This window comes from Morus notabilis, unplaced genomic scaffold (genome assembly GCF_000414095.1).
Source record: "Morus notabilis unplaced genomic scaffold, ASM41409v2 Scaffold1012, whole genome shotgun sequence".
Classification (NCBI taxonomy): domain Eukaryota; kingdom Viridiplantae; phylum Streptophyta; class Magnoliopsida; order Rosales; family Moraceae; genus Morus; species Morus notabilis.
The window spans coordinates 225,020-247,618 of NW_010361635.1; the positions used below are offsets into that span (position 1 = coordinate 225,020).

General features: G+C 34.0%; 4 protein-coding genes across 7 annotated transcripts; 3 read left to right on the plus strand and 1 right to left on the minus strand.

Moving 5' to 3' along the window:
* The first annotated feature begins 384 nt into the window (after positions 1 to 384).
* Positions 385 to 4,885, plus strand: LOC21395940 (alcohol dehydrogenase-like 2). Of its 2 annotated transcripts, XM_010100329.2 has the most exons (10): positions 385 to 543; positions 664 to 803; positions 912 to 958; positions 1,100 to 1,428; positions 2,292 to 2,374; positions 3,573 to 3,648; positions 4,041 to 4,105; positions 4,201 to 4,296; positions 4,423 to 4,584; positions 4,667 to 4,885. In XM_010100329.2, exons 1-10 carry the CDS (start codon positions 486 to 488, stop codon positions 4,781 to 4,783), a joined length of 1,173 nt encoding a protein of 390 aa, XP_010098631.1. In that variant the 5' UTR covers positions 385 to 485; the 3' UTR covers positions 4,784 to 4,885. The 2 variants fall into 2 exon arrangements, with proteins under 2 accessions (XP_010098631.1, XP_024022891.1); XM_024167123.1 differs by lacking the exons at positions 385 to 543; positions 912 to 958 and having other exon boundaries at positions 699 to 803.
* Positions 4,886 to 7,206: 2,321 nt separating this feature from the next.
* Positions 7,207 to 9,783, plus strand: LOC112092029 (cytochrome c oxidase subunit 6b-1). Its single transcript, XM_024167122.1, is given in 6 exon segments — positions 7,207 to 7,355; positions 8,178 to 8,513; positions 8,633 to 8,664; positions 8,666 to 8,704; positions 8,849 to 8,930; positions 9,371 to 9,783. Coding segments are annotated over 6 exon segments (588 nt in total). The 5' UTR covers positions 7,207 to 7,310; the 3' UTR covers positions 9,425 to 9,783.
* A 2,964-nt stretch (positions 9,784 to 12,747) lies between these two features.
* LOC21395941 (serine--tRNA ligase, chloroplastic/mitochondrial) lies at positions 12,748 to 16,618 on the plus strand. Of its 3 annotated transcripts, XM_010100330.2 has the most exons (12): positions 12,748 to 13,079; positions 13,207 to 13,355; positions 13,625 to 13,718; positions 13,856 to 13,983; positions 14,075 to 14,167; positions 14,356 to 14,535; positions 14,869 to 15,035; positions 15,197 to 15,331; positions 15,418 to 15,511; positions 15,671 to 15,947; positions 16,240 to 16,340; positions 16,439 to 16,618. In XM_010100330.2, exons 1-10 carry the CDS (start codon positions 12,833 to 12,835, stop codon positions 15,944 to 15,946), a joined length of 1,563 nt encoding a protein of 520 aa, XP_010098632.1. In that variant the 5' UTR covers positions 12,748 to 12,832; the 3' UTR covers position 15,947; positions 16,240 to 16,340; positions 16,439 to 16,618. The 3 variants fall into 3 exon arrangements, with proteins under 3 accessions (XP_010098632.1, XP_024022883.1, XP_024022884.1); XM_024167115.1 differs by having other exon boundaries at positions 15,671 to 16,340; XM_024167116.1 differs by lacking the exon at positions 12,748 to 13,079 and having other exon boundaries at positions 13,283 to 13,355; positions 13,618 to 13,718; positions 15,671 to 16,340.
* On the minus strand, positions 16,612 to 21,454 carry LOC112092028 (thylakoid lumenal 29 kDa protein, chloroplastic). Its single transcript, XM_024167117.1, has 11 exons — positions 21,215 to 21,454; positions 20,962 to 21,057; positions 19,232 to 19,316; positions 19,116 to 19,150; positions 18,936 to 19,001; positions 18,815 to 18,855; positions 18,389 to 18,519; positions 17,550 to 17,656; positions 17,266 to 17,403; positions 16,899 to 17,033; positions 16,612 to 16,809 (listed from the first exon to the last, which is right to left on the minus strand). The coding sequence occupies exons 1-11, from the start codon at positions 21,323 to 21,325 to the stop codon at positions 16,699 to 16,701; spliced, it is 1,056 nt and encodes a 351-aa protein (XP_024022885.1). The 5' UTR covers positions 21,326 to 21,454; the 3' UTR covers positions 16,612 to 16,698.
* Between the last annotated feature and the right edge of the window lie 1,145 nt (positions 21,455 to 22,599).

Consider the following 22,599-nt stretch of genomic DNA (forward strand, 5'->3'; position numbering starts at 1 on the left):
TGTTGTGTTCATATTAATGTTGTAATTCATATTATAATATTACTGTACTCGATCTGTTTTACTGTTGTCTTAAGTGACGCACAGAGGCAAGTTTGAACATGGACGCATGATCTTCTCAGCGATATACCCTATCAAATGGAAAGTAGTTCAGAAATCAGACTACTAGAAAAATGCCGTCTACTATTGGTAAATCATTTTCAAGTGTTTGTTACACCTAAATCACGTTTTTCTTAATTTTTTTCTCCTCTCAATTATTGCCTTTGCAAAAAAAATAAAAATAAAAATAAAAATTATCAGAATTGTGGTGGAGTTGTTTTCCCAGTTCCACCAACCCCATATAAAGCCATGTGAGACTTAAAGGATTCCACTCACAGAAAGATTCTCCAACCGATCATCAAAAGATCTATTTTTGTTGCACAAATATTTGATTTCATTAAGAAAGGGAAAAGTGAAAGAAGAAACTTGTATTTGTTCTAGCTTTCTCTATGGATCATCAGAGCAATGGCACGTTAGAAACTGCAGGAAAAGTCATACGATGCAAAGGTAATTCTTTTAGCAATATTTCTGTACAGTCTTCATCTGTTACTCACCGTTTTGACTGTTTTTTCCTTCACATTCTTTGGCTGTATAATAACTTATATCTTTGGATTGTGATTGAATCAGCCGCAATATGCAGAAGTCCAGGACAACCACTGGTCATAGAGGAAATTGAAGTGGACCCACCTCAAGCTTGGGAAGTCCGGATCAAAATCCTTTGCACTTCTCTCTGTCACTCAGATGTCACCTTCTGGAAAATCAATGCAGTAAGCACATATAACAATTGAACACAAACAAAACATTATTATTCACTTGCCAATCATATAATTTTTTTTTTGGTATAATTAATTACCACATTATTTTTACTTGCCTAGGGACCTGCTTCAGTTTTCCCAAGAATCTTTGGGCATGAAGCTGTTGGGTAACATTAATTCGTTATTTCAATTTTCCGCCACTTTTTTTTTTTTTTTTTTTTTTTTTTTTTTTTAAGTTTTTGTTTGGTACTTTTTTGGGTTTGTTTTTAAGTTCTTGAGTAGTACTATTTTGGTGATGATATATACAGTATGGTTGAGAGCGCTGGGGAGAATGTGGAGGAGGTGAAAGAGGGAGACATAGTGGTGCCAGTATTTCTACCAAATTGCAAAGAATGCAGGGATTGCAAATCCAAGAAAAGCAATAACTGCTCTGTGTTTAAATATAACAAGTATTCCCTCAACATGCCAAGAGACCAAAGCAGCAGATTTAGGGACATGAAAGGTGAAGTTGTGCACCATTTCTTTAGTGTCTCCAGCTTCGCGCAGTACACGGTGGTGGACGTCGCCAATGTCGTCAAAATCAGCCAAGACCTCCCCCTCGATAAGGCTTGCTTGCTTAGCTGTGGAGTTTCAACAGGTCGGTAAATGATGCATCTACTGGTTCTTTCTTTCTTTCTTTCTTGGAGGGAAAAAAAATGGAGTCATATACTTGTTTGAGCAGGAAATATTTTGAAATTATCATATTTTAAATCCTATTCGATTAAGTTAACGCAGAATTTAATATTTTCATTTGGGATAATGTTCAAATTCCTGCAGTAAAAATCACCAATATTTGTCACTTTGAGCAGGTTGTTGCTTATAATATGTTGAACTTTATGTTATCATTTGTTCCCCATTAAAAGTGTATGGTTTAGACTAAAGATTGGAAGTCCATTGGTGAATGTAGATGTAAAATAATTCTCATTATGCTCAGGATGACAACTGGAGCACTATATATTTTATTCAGAATATTTTTTCTGTCTATTAAGTGGGCCACCATGCATCACGTATACTGTCAATACTGAATTTTTTTTTTTCCTTCTCAAATAATGTGATAGGAAAATAATTAAATATAAATGGTGTACAATATTAATTTCATGATTGTCAGGTTGTTGGTGTGGTAATATATTTATCTCTTTCTGAGAACTGGTGTGATACATGTTTAACTATATATTTATTCGAGTACATGCATTGCTTCAAACCTACTTCACTTTATGTTACTTTAAATAATTATTGTTTTGGATATTTATAATCTTTTGTTTCAGACATTATCATCTTTGACGTGCACTCGTATTTGCAATGTCGAAAACATCCACACCAAACTCCATATTTGCTCACTCTTTTTTTTTTTAAAGTTTTTGATGATCAAACAAATGCTACAGAGTCTTGTTAATTTTTTATATGTCGATAAGAAAATATTTATAGGAAGTGATTGGATACAATGTGACCAAATGGGTGCAGGTGTTGGAGCAGCGTGGAAGGTGGCAGAGGTGGAAGAAGGGTCAACAGTCGCCATCTTTGGACTCGGATCTGTTGGACTTGCGGTATGCGGATTCCACACTTTGGGCCTAAAGTTGCCTAATCCGCATTTAAGGAGAATGTAGTAAATATAGCGGATTTAGAATAAATAATTGAAGTAAATAACATATTTTAAAACTATATAAAATAAATAATAGTAAACTAAATATTTGTATGGTAACAAGACTTTTTTACTACGTAAATCTAGTCGTAGAAAAAAAACTTAAATGGTAAAAAATATTTTCACTGTTATTTACTTTAAACATTTTAAATATACTATTTACTTAATTTAATCTTAAAAATATACTATTTACTATAACTTTTGCTATATTTATCGTCGACATTACTTTGTCTCTGCAACGTATTTAGCATACTATCTAAAATTTAACAATCTAATCACATAAACTGAAACTAAATAAAAATTCTTTAATAATTCATGAGGTGTCAAAATCTAATTGAAGTGATAACAAATGGGACAGGAAATTTGAAAAACAGATGTGGACTCGAAGTTGCCACCTTGAAACAAAGCTTTTCTCTAATGTCCCGACTTTCCACTTTTTTTTTTTTTTTTTTTTTTCAAAGTTCCAATTAGTAGCATTGAGCACAAAGAGGGAAAAAAGGGGTAGCTTTGAGCATTCATAATGCAATACCTTCATGTCAAAAAAATCTGACATGAGTAGAGGGTGGTAATCACCCTCTAGCACAATAATATTTTTGTTCTAAAATTGATATATGCTATATGAAATGTCAAATTTACAATATATGTTAAATTTTGACATTTGATTTCTATTATTTGCTATATTGACCTTTCATTTAGTTTTATCACAACATTTTTATTTGCAAAGTATATTAAAATTAAAAGTTTACTTGTAAGTTTCAAAGCTTAATAATGATAACAAGAAGTAGATATAATATTTAAAATAACATTATAAACTAAGCACAAGATAAAATAATATATCAAATATGTTATTTTCATATTTTTTAGTGCTAAATATAACAATGATATTGATATTTGTATTAAAAATGATCTTAGCTTCCAGTGACTATTATAGTATGCTTGAGATTCGAGTAACTAAAATTATGACACATCATGAGTTGATATACAACTTGGAATTTGAGTTAGTATTGTGCCATTATTTGAAAATTAATACAATTTAATAGAGGCAAACGCAAGTTGTAGCTAATAATATGAGCTTTATTTTGTTGTGTTTAATGTGAAATCAGGTTGCAGAAGGAGCAAAGCTTCGTGGCGCTTCTAAGATTATTGGTGTAGATTTAAATCCTAAAAAGTTTGAGATTGGTGAGCATCCTCTAACTTTCAATTGTCAATTACCGGTCAACACAAATTTGACATATGTTATATTTTGTATATATGAATCTTTGATAATATCTATTGTTTTCTGGTTGAGGTGCTGGCTTTTTAACCTAAATAATTACATTATCGTTGTGTTTAAATAATATTAAAATGAAAATTTCCTCTTACAAGTTTCAAAATTTGAAAATTTATGATAAAAAGTAGATATAACATGTAAAATAGTATTATATATTTTAGAAAATAAGATAAAAAAGCACATCAAATATATCTTTTTATATTTGTTGTGTCAACATAAAATTGACATTTGTATTTGCATTAGAGATCGAGGTCTCTATCAACAAATATTGTTTAGTTTGAGAGTTTCATTGCTAATGCAGGAAAGAATTTTGGGGTGACTGATTATGTTAACCCCGCTACCATTGATGGGAAGTCTGTAAGCGAGGTTGGTTATTTCCCTCTCATACGGAGTATTTACCCTTATAGTGGAATTTCTTTTTATCTCTCTTTTAATGTATGTATGTGTGGGCGATTTATTAGGTCATTAAGGATTTAACTGATGGAGGTGCTGATTATTGTTTTGAGTGCATTGGTTTGGCTTCCTTAATGCAAGATGCTTTTAGTTCTTGCCGAGAGGTCTTCTATTTCTTATCCGCTTCTCTATATACATTTATTTTTATTTTTTTTCTCTTCTCTTTCTCATTAGGTTTCTTTTTTCTATTATTTATACGACCGATGATTGCTATGGATCATGGAGAGCAGGGATGGGGACAGACAGTGATCCTAGGAATGGAGATGCACGGATCGCCTTTAAGTGTGAATAGTTATGAAATTTTGAGGGGTAAAACTGTCACTGGATCAATGCTTGGAGGTGTCAAACCTAAAATTGACATTCCAATCCTTGCTAGGAAATACTTAGACAAGGTGAAATTTGCATGAACTTGCTTGCTATAGGGTTCAAAACGTAATAATGTGATACTTGACAAGTTGTTGTTTGTAATTACAGGAACTTAATCTTGACGGATTCATAACACACGAGTTGAGCTTCAGAGATATAAACAAAGCTTTCGATTTGTTGCTTGAAGGAGATAGCTTGCGCAGCATCATTTGGATGGACAAATAGTTGCTACCTACTAATATTGTAAATCATATTATCGTTTTCATAAATTCATTCGGACGCGCATGTTTTGCTTGTTCAACGGATCAATTTAAACATTTTTTTAAGGGGAGGATCAATTCAAACATTTTAGTGCATACTTTACTAATGTGAAAGTCATGTTATCGCATCAATTAATGATTAACACAAATGAAAGCCGTTGTCATGTTTTATTTCGAAAAGCCATTTATCGTAATAAAAACGTATATAGATTTGAATACACAATCCAGAAGTAGAAAGTGAATACATGCGCAATCAACACAGAAAGAAGTATGGTAAAGTGGAAAGTAGACGATGCAGCGAAACAGATAAACAAAATTTTACCGGCTTAATATAAACGGAAGACATGACATGCAATTCTAAATTTTTTTAATCACTTTTCTTATAGAATAATTTTAAATTAAAAAATTAAAAGTAACAGAGAGGCGTTACACGATTAAGATTGGGCGTTCACAAGGGGCGCTGTGAAATAGAGATCAAGCATCCAAGAAAGCGGCAATAAATTGGGCATTCATATGGTATGCAATGCAATGGAGATTGGCCATTTACATTGGCAGTTGAGAATGTTGTAAGATGAAAATAAGAAAATAGGTGCTGATGGAACATGATAGAGAACACAAAGAGGGAATATAATGACCACATTCATTTCGCTCGTTCAAGTTAAGTTTAAGTTAAAAGTGAATTTATGTGAGAAAAAACACTGTGATAGAAAAATTTGAATAGACATAAGTGATAGAAGGGCTACCACTAATGTTTTTAAGAAATCTAATATTTTAAATGCTTTTAAATGTTTTGAAAATATTGATCAAATTAGTGATCTCTAATTTTTAAAAAACTATTTTAAGCAATTATCCTACATGACATAATTACTATGAGAGAATTGAAATTTAGCAAAAATTTCAAAATATTTTAAAAAGAACAAAAATAACATTGTAATTATCATAATGATATCACATTTTATACCATATAATTACACTATAATTATTTTAATGATATTAATTTTTACGATTTCTAAAATATTCCCAAAATATTGCTATATTACAATCTTATTACTAAGATTTTGCTATGTCTATACATCTGTACATATATCAAAAGTTGAATGTGTTTGTGGCTTTTTTTTTTTTAAGAGAGAAAGATATTTAGACCATGTCCATTTTATCAATTTAAGTTTAAAATTTAAATTTTATTACAATAAATTTTTTTTAAAATTAATCATATTTAACTTTTATTATAGTAAAAATTTCTCACATAAAATTATATATTAATACGAATTAAAAATTTAAATTAGCAAACTAAACAGATTTTTAATCTGTTAATATTCCTTGAAATCTCCGTGTTTCTGTCTTGTGATTGGTGCGTTTCTTTAGTGGAATCCATACGACAGCTTTTGGTTGGCTCTCTTATTTGAGACTCCATGCGTGTTGGCATGCTATTGTCTGGGAAAAAAAGAGCCCATATGGAGCACGCTGCAGTGGATCTTACGCCGGTGAAAGTGGCCGACAGCTAGGCCACGTGTCTCCTATTATTGGCTGATTTGAGAGAGTAGCGGGGCCCGCATGACTCAAAGCAACTGCCAAGCCTGAGCTCCACGCCTCCCTGTCTAGTCGTGGTCTTCACACGCGCATCATGGCCGTTTCTCGATCCAAATAATTCCCGATTTTATTTTTTAATTGTTATTTATTATATTTGTTTATTTATTTTGAACTGATCCGATTTTATTCGTTTTAATGTCGTTTTATTCAAAATTTATGATTCTACTCATATAAAAATATTATAAATAATTTGAATAAAAAATAAAATTAAACAAAAATACATTAAAATAAAATAAATTAAACTAAATTAAATAAAAAACAAATTAAACAAAGCACAATAAAACACAAAAAAATAAGTTAAATTTTTTTTTTTTTTTTTTTTTTACTACAGATCTATTTTCTGCTTTTGTCTTTATTTCTTTCATGTTTTTTTTTTCCCCTTTTCTTTAAATAATTTATATAACAGCTCGCGTTACAGACTTGTGTTGAAAAAACCCAAAGTATTTTGTAAAGACGGAGACACTCTAAGGCCCAACCCATATTGCATTAGAGGCCCAATGTTTTTATCTCGTCGGCCCTAACCGCAATCCGGTGGAATCTGGATTGACCTGGTAAGTTCCAGCATCATTCGCAAGATCTCCGTGTGTCGCAGAATACAATACGACATCAAATTTATACAAACGACGGAAACTCGTGACTCACTTTTGTTCTTTTTGACTTGAGAGATTCTTTTACTGGACCTCATAGTAAGCCAGTAAAATCCTCTCCTTTTACCATGCCCTAAAGTATCTGACACCCTAGACAAGTATTTTCATTTTCTGCTTTCTTCTCTCTCTCTCTCTCTCTCTCTCTCTCTCTCTCTCTCTCTCCTATCTTCAACTATTTTCTCTCTCCTCGCCGCCTATCGAAGACGAAGAAGAAGATAGACAGCGAGCTGACCAGATCGCTTCCTCTTTCCCCAAATGGCGGAGGCGCAACAACAAGACCGGGCCCCAACCCTATCCGAGGTACCTTCCTTTTCTCTTCTTCTTCTCAGAGCTTCCAAACCAATTTGATTTCGATCCAATTTTATTGCTTTGTTTGACTCAATTTAGTGTAGAATAAAAATGCTCAATCTTCTATTTTCTTTAGCTTTGATTTGATCTCTTGCCTGGATTGCTGTAATTTTACAAGCCATTCCTTTTCTTTTTCCTGGAAAAAAGAATTTTTTATTTTTTATTTTTTTAGCTTTTAGCGCTTTTCAGATGGTCGTTGTGGGATCGATTTATTTGTTTATTTTTATTGAAATGTACATAATTGAGGGTCTAATAGAAAGTAAAGCTTAGAGGTAGTTGGACATGAAATAAGATTTTTTTCTCTCTTGGTCTTAGTTTGCCCTAATGAATTTTATTTTTTTTCCCTTCCTAATTTATAAACTATAGTATTACTTCGTTAGAAATTAGTTTTTTTTTCCTCCAAATAAAATTTTTAAAAGAGAACTCTGTTTTGTTTTTATTTGTGTGCGGAATAGTATTATAGAATGAATTTATCAAATTTGAATGTCTCTTATTGATATAATGCTTGATTGAATACTTATATATATATATATATATATATATATATATGAGTGAAGAAATGGCCTGATTGATTTTACTACGAAATTACACATATATTTAAAACACTCCATTGTCTGCTTGATTATAGAAATCACTTTGCTGTTAAACATATAAGCTCATTTGCCAGTTATGTTTACAAGTTTATCTCATCTAGACAGTGGAAAAGCTCTGTGTCATTTTACTTGTAAGCTGATGGTTTTTGGGAAATGGTTTCCCTAATGCTTTGGTTCGCAGCAATACCTATTGGAGGGGAAAGAGGAGAAGGTAGCTGTGGATTCTAAGCCCGTGGAAGTAAAAGAGGTTGAAAATCCAGGGAAAACTGAACCCAAGGAAGTTATTGCCGAGAAAACTGAGGAACCACCAGCAGTTGCTGCCGAGGAAAGCACTGAAGTCGTTGGTGGTGGCGGTGAAGAAAGTAGCAAATCCACCCCTTCTGCTCCTGCTGATGAAAGTACCAAATCCAATCCTGCCCGTGTTGAAAACAGCTCTGAAGCTGCTACTGAGGAAAGCAGTGAAAATGCTGAAGACTCGGGTGATCAAGAAGTTGCAGAAGAGGCACCAGAGATTAAGGTTGGCTTGCCGACGCCATTGTCAATGGCTTTTCTTCTTTTTGGTCACCTAGATTTGCATTCCATTTATATCTTTATATGTGCAAGTTTTTCGCTTATATGTTATATTTTGATGGCCAGCTTGAGACAGCACCAGCAGATTTTCGTTTCCCTAACAAGGCACTGCTTTACTCGTTACATTGAGTATCATCGGTGAGAATACTGCAAGTTCTCTTGTTCTCCCCCTGCTTTTCTGCGTTCTTCTGTCTAATTTCTTAAGCATGAGCTCTATTTTTTTGCGTATTGGTTTGACCATTCTTTCAGATAAAATGTCTTGACTATTTCAATTATTTTCAGGTGTGTGGCTGCAAAGGGAGAAGATGCTCCAGAGTGTGAGAAGTTTCAGAAATATTATCGTTCTCTTTGTCCTGGTGAATGGGTATGTATCTTAATTGCTTTGTTCATTTCTTAGGAACTATAATCTTTTGTCCTTAGAGCTTGTTTGGTTGGAGGGAAAAGTGGAGGGAGGGGGGAGGGTGAGGGGATTAGTGGGAGGATTTTAGTACCCATAGTTGCTCGATAGGAGATAAAAGATGAAAGAATGGATTGGATGAGGGATTCCAATGAGATTTTACTGTTGAAAAAATGGATTGGGTGAGGGATTCCAATGAGATTTTACCGTTTTGTTATTAACATGCTAAATCCTTTTATGTCTTGCTTCTAATGCTTGATACTCGTTATGTTTATATTATATTATTTGCTGATTTGGATAAGCTGTGGCTACAAAAGAGAGAGTTTTAATCATGAAAAAAGGCATGCTCCCCTAAAAATGACACCTCTTTCTGTAAGCTAATTGTTATTATTTCTCATATGCGCCAGGTCGAGAGGTGGAATGAGCAAAGGGAGAATGGAGCCTTTCCAGGTCCTCTGTAGACAGATAGTGCTTGTTTAAAAGCTTCATATGCTTTGCATACTGCTTTTCTGTCCAAGTTGGTATTCTGATAGATGAACTTTCTTGATGAGAATTGAACTCTCAGGGAATTTCTTAAACAATGAGTTAATAAGAAATTTTGGCTTGTTTCCGAATACAGAAAATTTATTGCTCATAAAACAATGTCATTTACTGACATCAAAATGAGGAAAGCTTCTCTTCTTTATGGTGTTTCTCCGGCTTAAATGTTGTGCATAGTTATAACGTCAATTTTCTGCGATCCCATTTATCTGGGTATGTGTTACATTATTTGGTTAAGGCAGTATTCTGGTGTGCTTGCTCATCTTTCTTATTTTAAAAATAACGATTCTATTCCCAGTAACTGTAAGCATATCTCCAGATAATTTATTACACATAAATGAGATGTTGGTATCTACTATATTTGCGGGCACGTCTTTGATATTTTAGGCGCAAGGTAAAGGTGGGTTCAAATTTCAATTGAAAATTGCCTTAAGATTGAAGGTTTGTCATTTTACTCCCTTTTTTTTTTTTTTTTTAACGATTTTTCTCAGACGATAAAGACTCGAGTCGTTTCGAAACAAAAAGGAATAAGTTTTTTTTTTTTTTTTTTTTTTTTGGGCATTATGCAAATCACCTAAAGTCCTTTGACCTGGAATGCTCGAACCGAATTCGAGAAAAAAGATGGCGTATACTTCCTAATCAAGTAAGAATGCTTTGGACGGAATTAGAAAAAGTTGCACTCTAAGTGGCATATAGACACACACACACACACACACACACACACACACACACAGAGTGGCCACGATTAATTGTTACTGTTCTTTCACACTTATCACTTTATTGAACATTTTACTAGTCATCGGTTAGTGCAAAATTAAAATTATTTGTCACTGTTCTTTCACACTTGTCACTTTATTGAACATAATTGTTACTGTTCTTTCACACTTATCACTTTATTGAACATTTTACTAGTCATCGGTTAGTGCAAAATTAAAATTATTTCACTGTTCTTTCACACTTGTCACTTTATTGAACATTTTATGTAAATAGTCATCGGTTTGTGCAAAATTTTTTAATTTTTAATGGGTTTGAAAAGTAGTGACCAAAACATATTGTGATGTAACTATCATGCAAAACTTTCAAATTATCACATGATCAACGCGCTATTAACTATGTTAAATTTTAGGAATCATTCATTAATTTTAGTTTTAGTGTCAGAAATTAAAACTGCTAAAAAATAAAAATTTAAGAAGTAATCTTCTAAAATTAAATGTTTATGATCAAACTATCAAAGTTTAAGGGTATTAATTAAGAAGGGTATTAATTAAGAGTAAAATATTGAAATCAAGATTAGAGGATATTCATATCATTTTTCCTTATATGTACGATGTGTAAATTTACCCAATTTCGTTAAATTACCGACTGAAGTAACATAAAAATTAATTGCCACATTACTTAACTTTCCTCACAAGTCCTTCAAAAGAAAAAAAAAAAAAAAAAGAAAGAAAACTTTCCTCATAAATTACTCTCTCATCTTCATAATTCTTTAAAAGATATATTTTAATTTATTTTTAATGTTAAATCTTATTACTATTATCCTAATTGGAGATGTCTGCTAATATAGACATTTACTTTTGAATCGTTATTAAAAAATTTTCCTCCCGTTTCATTCTCAAACATTTTTAAATATTTCCCTTTATTAGGATAACTACATTTCATCAATTACTTTTATATTCCAAAAGTCAATAATTGCTCTTATATCTTATAACAACTAATCTTATTTTTATTATTGGTCTTTAGTAGTTTTGATTTCCTAAAAGTGTTTTACTTTGCTATGTATTAAAAGGGGATTGGTTTATTGGTCTTTAGTAGTTTTGATTCCCTAAAAGTGTTTTACTTTGCTATGTATTAAAAAGGGACTGGTTTATTGGTCTTTAGTAGTTTTAATTCCCTAAAAGTGTTTTACTTTGCTATGTATTAAAAAGGGACTGGTAAGGAAAGCCTTCCTTCCTTACTCATTCTTATTACTCCCTCTTACATAAATAAAAAAATAAAAGAATAAATAGAAATAAAAAGTAGATAAAAAAAATCAAAATAACCTTGGTTGAATACCGCAATCCTCTACATATGCTAGTAATTTAACTGCGGTTTAGCATTCAACTTTGGTTGAATATAAATCTTGATATCCTTATGAACATCTTACTTAACTCATATTCTGAAGTCATTGCTATCGTTTCTCAATATAAGATAAGTTCATCCCTCTTGTTTTTTTTTTTTTTTTTTTAAATTTCAATAATTTATTTATTTTTAAACCTTTCCATATATTTATATACTTAACAGGTTTGAAATAGTATCTTTAATAGCCTATTGATCTTATGTCTCTGTTTTTCTTTCAAACAATTAAATAAATTTTATGTGCTATTTTTTTTATCATCACATAATTTATTCTTACTTGCTCTTTAAATAAAAACAGACATTATTTAGTTAGATTTCTTTCCATGGATTGTATTTTGATACTTTCTTTCTTAAAAAAAAAAAAATGCCGGCTGACGTTGTTTCAACTAACAACAAGCAATCAGTTTAGCTGCTTTATTATAGGCCAGTAACTAACTAGGGGTGACAATTCGTGTTACGTGTCGTATTTTGATCGTTTCTTTTTAAATTTATAGTCAACTCGAACATGACACGTGACACAAAATTTTTTAAAAACCGCAACACGAACACGACACGACCACTTTACGGGTTGACACGACACGATCCGAAAGTGACCCGTGACACGAAATTGACACGAAAATTGTATACTTTTATTTAGTTTTTTACATATTAAAAATAACTTAAAATTCATAACACACTAAAATACAATAACATCCATTGAAATTAAGCAAATAATACTATAAGATTTTGAGTATAACTATTATGATATCATAAGTTCATAATAAAATCAAAATATGTAACGAAAAATATATGTATTTTTTAGTTTTTTACGAGTTTCATTTCGTGTTCGGGTTAGGCGAGTCCAATTCGAAATTGACTTGTGTTTTTTGTGTCAATTTCAGGTCGATCCAATTCTGACTCGAACCTTTTTTTTCTCAACCCTAACCCATAAAATTCGTATCATTTTTGAATCGTGTTGTCGTATCGTGACCCATATTGCCGGCCTACCAGTAACTCTCCTTCAATTTCCTTCGGCTAAGCGTTTTTCTATTTGTTTGAGCGAAAAAAAAACGCGTTTTTCTATTTTTGTTTTAATTATTATTTTTTATCCCTCCCAACTCTCAAAGTCTTCATATCTGTGACCCATATCTGTTTCCCATATCTGTTACCCAGTGGAGTGGCATCCAAAGCAGTAGTGGTTCAGCCGACACCAAGAATTCAATTTCAGTGGCAAAATGGGTTTACAGTGTTGTTTGGGCGGGACGGCCTTACACACTCTCAAGCTTGCAGCTATTCCTTCTTCTTCAACTTCATCTTCTTCTTCTTCTTCTTGTCGCTTCGTTTTCGGGCCATTATCCCGAGCCTTCACTTCTCGCTTCCTCTCCCGCCATAACCGCTCTCAAAGACCTCCATTTCTTCTACCCCTCAGAGCTCTTTCCGTCTCCGCCGCTCCACCCACGAAAACTTCTCCAGACGAAAAAGGTGTTTGTTCACGTCTTTCTCGCAAGCTAATCCTTTTGTCGTGGTTCTTGTTTTTTTGCCTTTCTCGTATCTTCAAGTTTGATTCTTGAATTTATTTATTTATTTATTTTTCTGGTTGAGAATGCAGTTGCGAAACCTCAATGGAAAGCGGCGATTGATTTCAAGTGGATTACGGATAACAAAGACGCTGTTGCTGCCAACGTCAGGAACAGGAATTCCAATGCTAATTTGGAGCTCGTACTTGAGCTTTATGAGAAAATGCTCGATCTTCAGAAGGTCTGTTTTCATAAATTTTTTTCCCTCTTTTTGGATAGTTAAACTCTGCATCTTTTATCATAGTTTAGTTTTCGTTAGTTATAGGCCTGAGTGTTTTGCTTGTTACTTACGTCTTGTACTTCGACAGCATAAGGCAAACACTTTTGATCAAGTGACAGTTTTCTCTAATACCTGAATTCAGTTCTGTTTTTTGTCATTTTGAAATGCAAAGTTAGTACGGATGGCATTTATTTCTCAAATTTAGCTAATTTGTTATTCACAGATAGCAGGAGGTTGAGCGGCTTCGCAAAGAAAGGAATGCGGTGGCAAACAAGATGAAAGGGAAGCTTGAGCCGTCGGAGCGTCAGAAACTCATAGAAGAAGGTTATTTATTTATTATTTATTATTTATTTTGGGGAAATAGAATTTGTTGGAATGCTTGTTATAGTTTTTTTTTTTTTTCCTGGGCCATCTTTTCTTTAGGCTTCTTAATCTGTTGTGTCAATGATTGTTTCACTTAGGGAAGAATCTGAAAGAAGAGCTTCTGAGTTTGGAAGAAGACCTGCAGCAGGAAGCACAATGCATACCAAATATAACTCATCCAGATGTTCCCATAGGTGGGGAGGAATGTGCAATTACGAGAAAGACGGTATTCTCCCTCTTTTTTCACTAATGGGAAGGTGTATTTTATTAGTCCATGCTCGTTCTGCTTTCTTCCTTATTCATGATGTGTCTTGTAGGTTGGTAGCCCATGTAAATTTAGCTTCCCTGTAAAGGATCACCTACAACTTGGGAAAGAGCTGGATCTTTTTGATTTTGATGCAGCCTCAGAGGTATCGTGATTTTGTAGGATAAACCATGGTAGTTTACATGAGTTTGATATATGGCTTATAGCTTCCACCATGGTAGTTTACATGAGTTTGATATATAGCTTATAGCTTCCATTTAACTGGAAAAAAAAAGAAAGAAACAAAGCAAAAGTGAAATCTTTTGAGACTTCTAAGGTCCTGCTTGTTTACAGGTCAGCGGATCAAAATTCTACTATTTGAAGAACGAAGCAGTTATGTTGGAGATGGCACTTGTCAACTGGACATTATCACAAGTTATAAAAAATGGCTTTACACCTTTAACAACACCAGAACTTGTTAGGTCCTCGGTTGTTGAAAAATGTGGGTTTCAACCCCGTGGAGATAACACACAGGTATCTTCTGGCACGGATCATCTTACCACGTGCATTTTTAATGCATATACTTGATGACATGTTTCATTTTTCTGTTATATTCCCTTAACGACAATTTTCTCAATGAGCTAAGTAACATCTTTTGTTGGAAGACAATGGATGAGGATTGCACAAAGGGCTGAGTCCCCAACATGTTTAGATGCTGATTCTTTGAAAAGAGGTGATAAATGAGAGGGAGGGATGGACAAAAGCACTTTCTTTAAGCAGGATTAATTGTTTTCTTCTTTTTGTTTGTTTGTTTTGAGCTGGTTTGGAGTCATTTTTCTTTTATGATCATCTACCAATTAATAACAGGTTTATTCTATTGAGGGTAGTGACCAGTGTCTTATAGGCACTGCAGAGATTCCAGTTGGGGGAATTCATATGGACTCTATTCTTTCTGAATCATCGTTACCTTTGAAGTATGTGGCATTCTCTCATTGCTTCCGAACTGAAGCAGGTGCTGCTGGCACAGCAACAAGGTAATATTATTGATTTCCTGTCTCCACTTCCTCCTCTGTCCCTTTCGATATTCATAAGCTTGAATAATACTATTTTCATTAAGAATGGCTCTTATATTCTTGAAGTCCGTGGTACTTTCATTATTGCCTCATTTTTTATGAAGTTGTGACAATTCTTTCAGGGGTCTGTATCGAGTCCACCAGTTCAGCAAGGTGGAGATGTTTATTTTATGCCGACCAGATGAGAGCGATTTTTATCATGAGGAGCTCATTAGGATTGAAGAAGACCTGTTTTCATCATTGGGATTACACTACAAGTTAGCACTTTGATTCCAACAGCTTATGATTGGTCACATGTTTGTTATTCTTTCCTGTTTGTGAGTGGCCTTTTGTTTCTTGGCAGAACTTTGGATATGGCTTCTGGTGATTTAGGTGCCCCTGCTTACCGCAAATATGATATTGAGGCGTGGATGCCTGGTTTAGAACGGTTTGGTGAGGTATTGCAAGTGTGCCTCCCTCCTTATCTTCTTCACCCACTAAGAACAATATAAATTCAGAAACTTGACTTCTCCATGAGTTTTGATCTTTCAGTATTGATATTTTGTGTTTTCAAGGTTTACTTAGCAATGTGATGATCAATTTTGAATTCTGAACAGATATCGAGCGCATCAAATTGTACTGACTACCAAAGCCGGCGTCTTGGGATCCGCTATCGCCCTTCAGAACCATCTGGGGCAACTCCTAAAAAGGGCAAAAGTAACCTTGCTCCACCACAGTTTGTTCACACCTTAAATGCAACAGCATGTGCAGTACCGCGAATGATTGTTTGTCTGCTTGAGAATTACCAGCAAGAAAATGGCTGTGTCATTATCCCTGAGCCACTGAGGCCCTTCATGGGGGGACTTGAGCTTATCGCTCCCAAATCCAGATAAGGTGGCAGATATTATTGTACTTATTTTTCTGAGAATTTGAGAGTTGCGGTATCTTTATTTTGGTACACATTACTATGAATTTAATGGAGAAAAAAGAAAAACAAGTAAATTATAAAATTCAGAAAGATAGTGAAAACTCGCTCTCTTTTTTCCTTCTGTCCTTTTTGAGGGCTTTTTGCCTCAACAAGAAGCCCCGGTAATGTAATCTTTTAAATATCGTCGACTAATTGGATTGCAATGATTCAAACTGCAAATGATAATAACACCACAAGCATTTTTGTTATGTTCTGAAGTAAATAAGCCGAGCCTGCTGTTTTGATGATGACAAGCAATTGATCGATGGATGCACAAACAGTTGATGACGGGGATTTTTCTTTTCTTTAAAGTAAACTTGGTGAGTTACTACTCTACCTTCATTGTCATCGTCTTGTTTATGACCAAGTCCTATTATAACTTTTTACTTTTGCCATTGTTCATTTGACGTTTGGAAAGCTTGAAGAATTTGTAATTCAACTTTATATCATATCGACTGCACAACTGATTAACAGTAAGTGCCAATGGTATGTTTTTCATAGCTAGTATGGCCTTCTCATCTCAGAGTTTAGATAGATTTTCAATAGCAAAAGTTGACACTTGTAGCTCTTCAAAAAAAAAAAAAAAAAAAAAAAAAAAAAGCGCTATTATGGATCGCAAGAATCAGCTATTCATTTTCCGAAGTTGGTGCTCTGATAGAACATGCTCCTGTTTGCTCTCTACAATTTTAGTTTGCCGAGATTAACTTTTTCCCTGGGATACGTATATGCTTCATAATTGATTTGCTGGCCCAAGCTGCTCAATTTGGTGAGAGTTGTTATCAAATCAACCTGAAAGCCAATATTGAAACCATATCAACTATCTAGTATCAAACCAGGCTGCTTAGTGCTTACAAAGTACAGTAAATTATGGCACTGACCTCATAATCTGTCTGCGATACAGTCTCTCGGCTTCGTTGATATTTCTCAACCCAGGGTTTGACCTGCGGATCTGCGACCAACAAGGCCTCAGTCGCAGCCTGATCAGGACCCAAGAATGCGGACAGCACAGCTAGCTGGCCAAGCATTAGAAATAACTATCAGTTGCTATCTCATTAGGATTTTCGGATACAAAGGTTTGTGCCAATGGTTTCAATTGGTCACACCCAAATTTTTTTCATTTTGATTCTACACATTTGACTAGTGAGGTTGTTGCCTTTTGAGATTTAAACTAGTCAGATTTGATTCAAGTACACAGAAACTATGAAATCCAATCAAAAGAAGTTCCAAGAGTTGTGGAGAAATAACCTGACGTGGGCCAAAGCCAATAGCAGAGAATTTGTCTTTCATTTCTTGGACAGTGGCTTTCTCCCATAGGGGAACCCTGCCCTCCGGATCTGGCTCTTGGGAATCTGACCTCCCAAATTGTTTATCAAACAAGCCCCACTGTTGCCATAAGAAAAAAACGGCCGTATAATGTATTTGTATTCATTTCATGCCTAAATCTTTTAGTTACTTTTAAGAAGAAGAGATGAGATCATGCCAGAATGATGTTAAGATTACCAGGAAAGAGCAACAATAATGAAACAAACCTGCCCGTTTGAACCATACGCACTGTACAATAAGTTCCCCTTCTCTTCATTTCCACCGCATTTGCGAATAGCAGCAGCTAAAAAGGTAGATTTAACGGCACTTTGAGCTGCATAAGTAAAGGAGATTGTTACACTAAAAAAACCTCAAATTTCCTAAAAATCCAAGCCATGAACGGATTTTAGTTCATCTTTCATGAGCAAGCAATTCTACTCTGCTAGATATGTATGTCAATGATACTAACAAGCGGGTCATGTTATGTCAATAGCCATAAATATAATGATGGCTTGCTCAAATATGGTTAATAAGCGTAATAAGTTAAAAACCTGCTAATTGAATGAGATCTGCATAGGAAATAGGTCCACCCTTAGAGTAGGAATCTATCTCCTTCTTTGCTTCCTCCAAAAGATTCAAAGCAGCAGCAAGCCCTTTGTTTTCAGGTCTGCTTATCTCTAAGCTTCAGGGAAGAAAATAATGGACAAGAAAGTAAAGATGGTGTGTTTTTCTTCCCCTCAATATACATATATATATATATATATATATATATATATATATATCTCTCACAAAGTGTACCGCATTTGCGAATAGCAGCAGCTAAAAAGGTAGATTTAACGGCACTTTGAGCTGCATAAGTAAAGGAGATTGTTACACTAAAAAAACCTCAAATTTCCTAAAAATCCAAGCCATGAACGGATTTTAGTTCATCTTTCATGAGCAAGCAATTCTACTCTGCTAGATATGTATGTCAATGATACTAACAAGCGGGTCATGTTATGTCAATAGCCATAAATATAATGATGGCTTGCTCAAATATGGTTAATAAGCGTAATAAGTTAAAAACCTGCTAATTGAATGAGATCTGCATAGGAAATAGGTCCACCCTTAGAGTAGGAATCTATCTCCTTCTTTGCTTCCTCCAAAAGATTCAAAGCAGCAGCAAGCCCTTTGTTTTCAGGTCTGCTTATCTCTAAGCTTCAGGGAAGAAAATAATGGACAAGAAAGTAAAGATGGTGTGTTTTTCTTCCCCTCAATATACATATATATATATATATATATATATATATATATATATCCCTCACAAAGTGTCAAAACAAATGATTTAAAGCATAGAAAAAGGAAAAAGCTATAGAATTAGAAAGGAAAACTAAATGTCTTAACAGTTTTCCATGAATAAGAAGTTTCTCACAGTTCCTTACAAACTACAAACTAAAGGAGGGAATCATGTTTAAGTCAACTGCTTGGCTTAGAAAACATCAATCCAATGTACCTGAATCGTATGGATCCATTTGGGCCCCCAGATTTAGTAGCCTACATGCTTAAAAACCAGTAAATTAAAATTTCTCCTCAAAGAAATGAACAAATTTCGTAAGGAAGGTTTTCTGTCCAACCTTATCGTACGTTGTAGCATCGTTCAGTGCCAAAGTTAGTAGAGATGGGACAATATCTGGATTTTTCTGAAACGAATTGGAGCAGAAAAGTTATAGCGGCTCAAACTAGAGACATCATCTTGAATTTGTGAACTAGTATGCAATATAGCTAATTGATAAATGGAAAATGTCACTACTAACCTTTATTGCTTGATAAAGGGTCTCCTTGATATTTGCTGTGGAAAAAGCGAAGGTGATTCCGGATCAGCAACTCCAACTGATATTCGTAGCTTTTAGGAGTTAGTTGAAGAACTTACATTGAAATTCGGAACGCTGTCTTCGTTGTATCAAATCAGCAGCACTGGCCGTTTCCACTAATCCGTCCGAGCTTGTTATCAACCCCTAACATTACAACTGGCAGAAACTCATCATCACGTCACTTTTATTCATGGAATAAGCATCTGTTGCACAAACCAATGTTGGCCCTTGGCTAGTTTTGTTTTATCTAGTGCATTTTGTTTTTAACAGTATTCACTTTATCCAAAGAGAATTAATTTCAAGTCCTAGTTATGAGACTAGATACATGATAAGAACAGAATATTGACTACAACCAGAAAGAATCAGAAGAACGAAATATGATCTTTATTGACTAACGGAAATGAATTACAAAAGTAGTCTTTCGAGATACTGCTAAATCTCCCCTGCTCAACCTTAGCCAAGACTTCTTGTACAAGACTCCAGTATTTTCCTCCCCTCTCTTAGTTCCCGAACCCCCCTTTTAATATCTCCCTGCTTTCTCTAACTAATTCCCTAACCAACTAAAGTCTACAGTAACTAACTAATAACATTCTTTCTAACTAACTACTAACTTCTCTAACAAACTAACAAGTTGCTATCAATACACTGCTCATTAAGCTGGGATATATGTTCAAGAAGTCATATGTAACAAAATCCTCATTTAGTTTGATTACTGATTGAAGACAATGTTAGCAAAATATAAATAATACAAAGAAGAACAATAACTTATGGAAAAACAAAATAATGAAATTATACAACACTAATTCAACCTTTTTACTAAATTCGGAAAACGAAATTTGAAGGATGTCGAGACACGTGAATCACGCTTTGCTTAAAATAGATTCGTCCCCTCCGGTGAGTGTTTGAGGCAACGTTAGACGTCCGTCTCCCAAGATACAACGATAACGACGGTAGCTCGAAGCACTATCAGAACCGTCAGGCGAACTAGAACTCGGACCTTCCCTCTATCACTAAAACGGAACTACAAAGACTACACAAGGAAAACTCGGAAACACAAGAGAAAGAACTCGAGAGAGAGAGGAGAGTGCTCTGTGCAAGTGAGTGTCCTTGTTCATGTGGAGTATGGCCTTTATATAGGCTCTAAAATTCGGGTGTTACACCATGACATTATGGTGTATAAATCCGGATTTATTCTCGGATTAATGGTGTTTAAAGCAGATGTTACAGCCCCTGATGAACTTGCTCTAAGGTATGTCTTCATTCGATGGTTAAATGTCCATAAACCAAGCAATAATGCTGCAGTTTTTCCGAAACCCTACAATAATGCAGAGTTAATCACCCACTAATGCTGCAGTTTCCGGATTCCAGTTGGAAAAAAGTAAAATTGCAAAAATGAAGTTCGCACAGAGTGGGTTTTCCAGTCCGGCATTCGTGTCCGCAGAATGCGGGCGCACACATTGGGCTCCTAACCCGCTGGGACCGTGTATGAATAATCGATTTCGATCTCCTCACAACGGAGAACGCAAATCCATTAAGACCCATCTCAAAATCTAATTGGGCCCTTTTACAAAATGGGCCTCAAAATGGGCCTTTAATATAGCTTAACAAGCCATTTTTCTAACAGACAATTCAGCAAAAGGTAGAGCCAAAACCTATGGAGAAGTCTTTTAGAACATACATTTTCCTTTCTCTAATACATAATTAAATCCAGAATGTCCATGCAAAGCACAAAAACTAAACCTACTTGAGAACGAAACAAGAGAAACAATATAAGAAGGATCTTGCTCACCATGCTGATGGAGGCACCGATGCACTTAAGAATGTCCCTGCGACGGAACCGATCGTCATGATAAGCAGCTTCCATTTTACTACAACGAATTGAAGCCTGAACATTTTCAAACCAAAACGGGGACAACAATCTTCTGGATCATCATATCAAACAAGAAAAACTAACAAACCAAGAAACATTTTTATGTCATTTTAAAGCAACCCCATTTCTCATTTCACTTTTTTATGTCACACTAAGGGAAAGCGAGACTTACTGCGTGAGTAGGACATCGGGTGGCAATGGAAGTGTTGGTACTTGTTGAAGAGACAGAAAAGAGAGGAAGCAAGGAAGGGACAGTTGAGAGGAAGGAGACCCCCATGACCATAAGAGATTAAGGTCTTTTTCCTTGAAAATTTCTCTGAACTCTTTTACTATCAGAGACTCTGTTGGTGTGGAGAAATGGAGGAGAAGATATGGAAGTGGGCCAGTATTGCTCGGGGTTTATGTGGAGTGAGCAAGTTAGTTAATGATATGGGACAATCGATTATCCTATCTTTTCTGTCTGACTAGGATCCGGGTTTCCTCGCCAGGACCATCTTCCAACTTGGATACCCGAAAACCCGACATAAACCCAAGTAAAGTCTACCCAATGCTTTGTCTTTATAGCCGAAAAAGTAGAGGGAACGAAAAAAGAAGAAAAGACCATTGATTTGGCAAGCTTTTCCTTCCAAAGCAGGGTCAGAGTACCGTCCAAACAAAAAACTCCTGTTTTTACAAGAGGATTGATGAAACAACAGTAAACTTCTATTGCTTTTTATATTTATTTATTTATGAGTACATCTATTGCTTTATCTTAATTATACCAGAAAAACCCATTATACAATTACTTCCATCATCAGCTCGAAAATTGATATTCACCGTTAAAAATAAGTTTCGTGATGTAGTATGAAATTAAAACTAAACCTGTAATTGTTATTAAATTAGAACACAATAATTTTTTATAAAACCCAATTTTAAATCTACTCCCATGATATTCAGGATAAAAACTCTCTTGATGGGCATTATTACTTGTTAAGATATAGGCTTAATTTGGTATTACTTTTTCCTTTTAAAATCAGTTTCTACTTATAGCAGAAGTTAATTTTAGTGTTTGATAAATCTCTTCAAAAGTACTTTTTAAAGAATTTTTTAAGAACCTACAACCAAAATCAGAAGCAGCTTAAAGATAATTTTAACTTTTAAATTGTGTGGTAATCAACATAGTACAATTAATGAAACTGTTATAATACCCATAATATCCCTAATGAAATTTAAAATTTAAAATTTTCTCAATCTAAAATTTAAACTCGTAATATAATATAATAGTAATATTGTAACAAATAATATCATAATTATATTAATAACTCTAATATTATTATATTATCATATAATATTATATTATAATTATATTATAATTATTTTAATAATATGATATTATAATTATTATTTTACAATATATTATATATTATATTGCATTGATATAATTATATTTATTATATTAATAATATTACAATAATATTATTACATTATATTATATTGATATAATTATATTTATTATATTAATAATAATATAATAATTAATATAATTAAATATTAATATAATCTTATAATTCTAATATC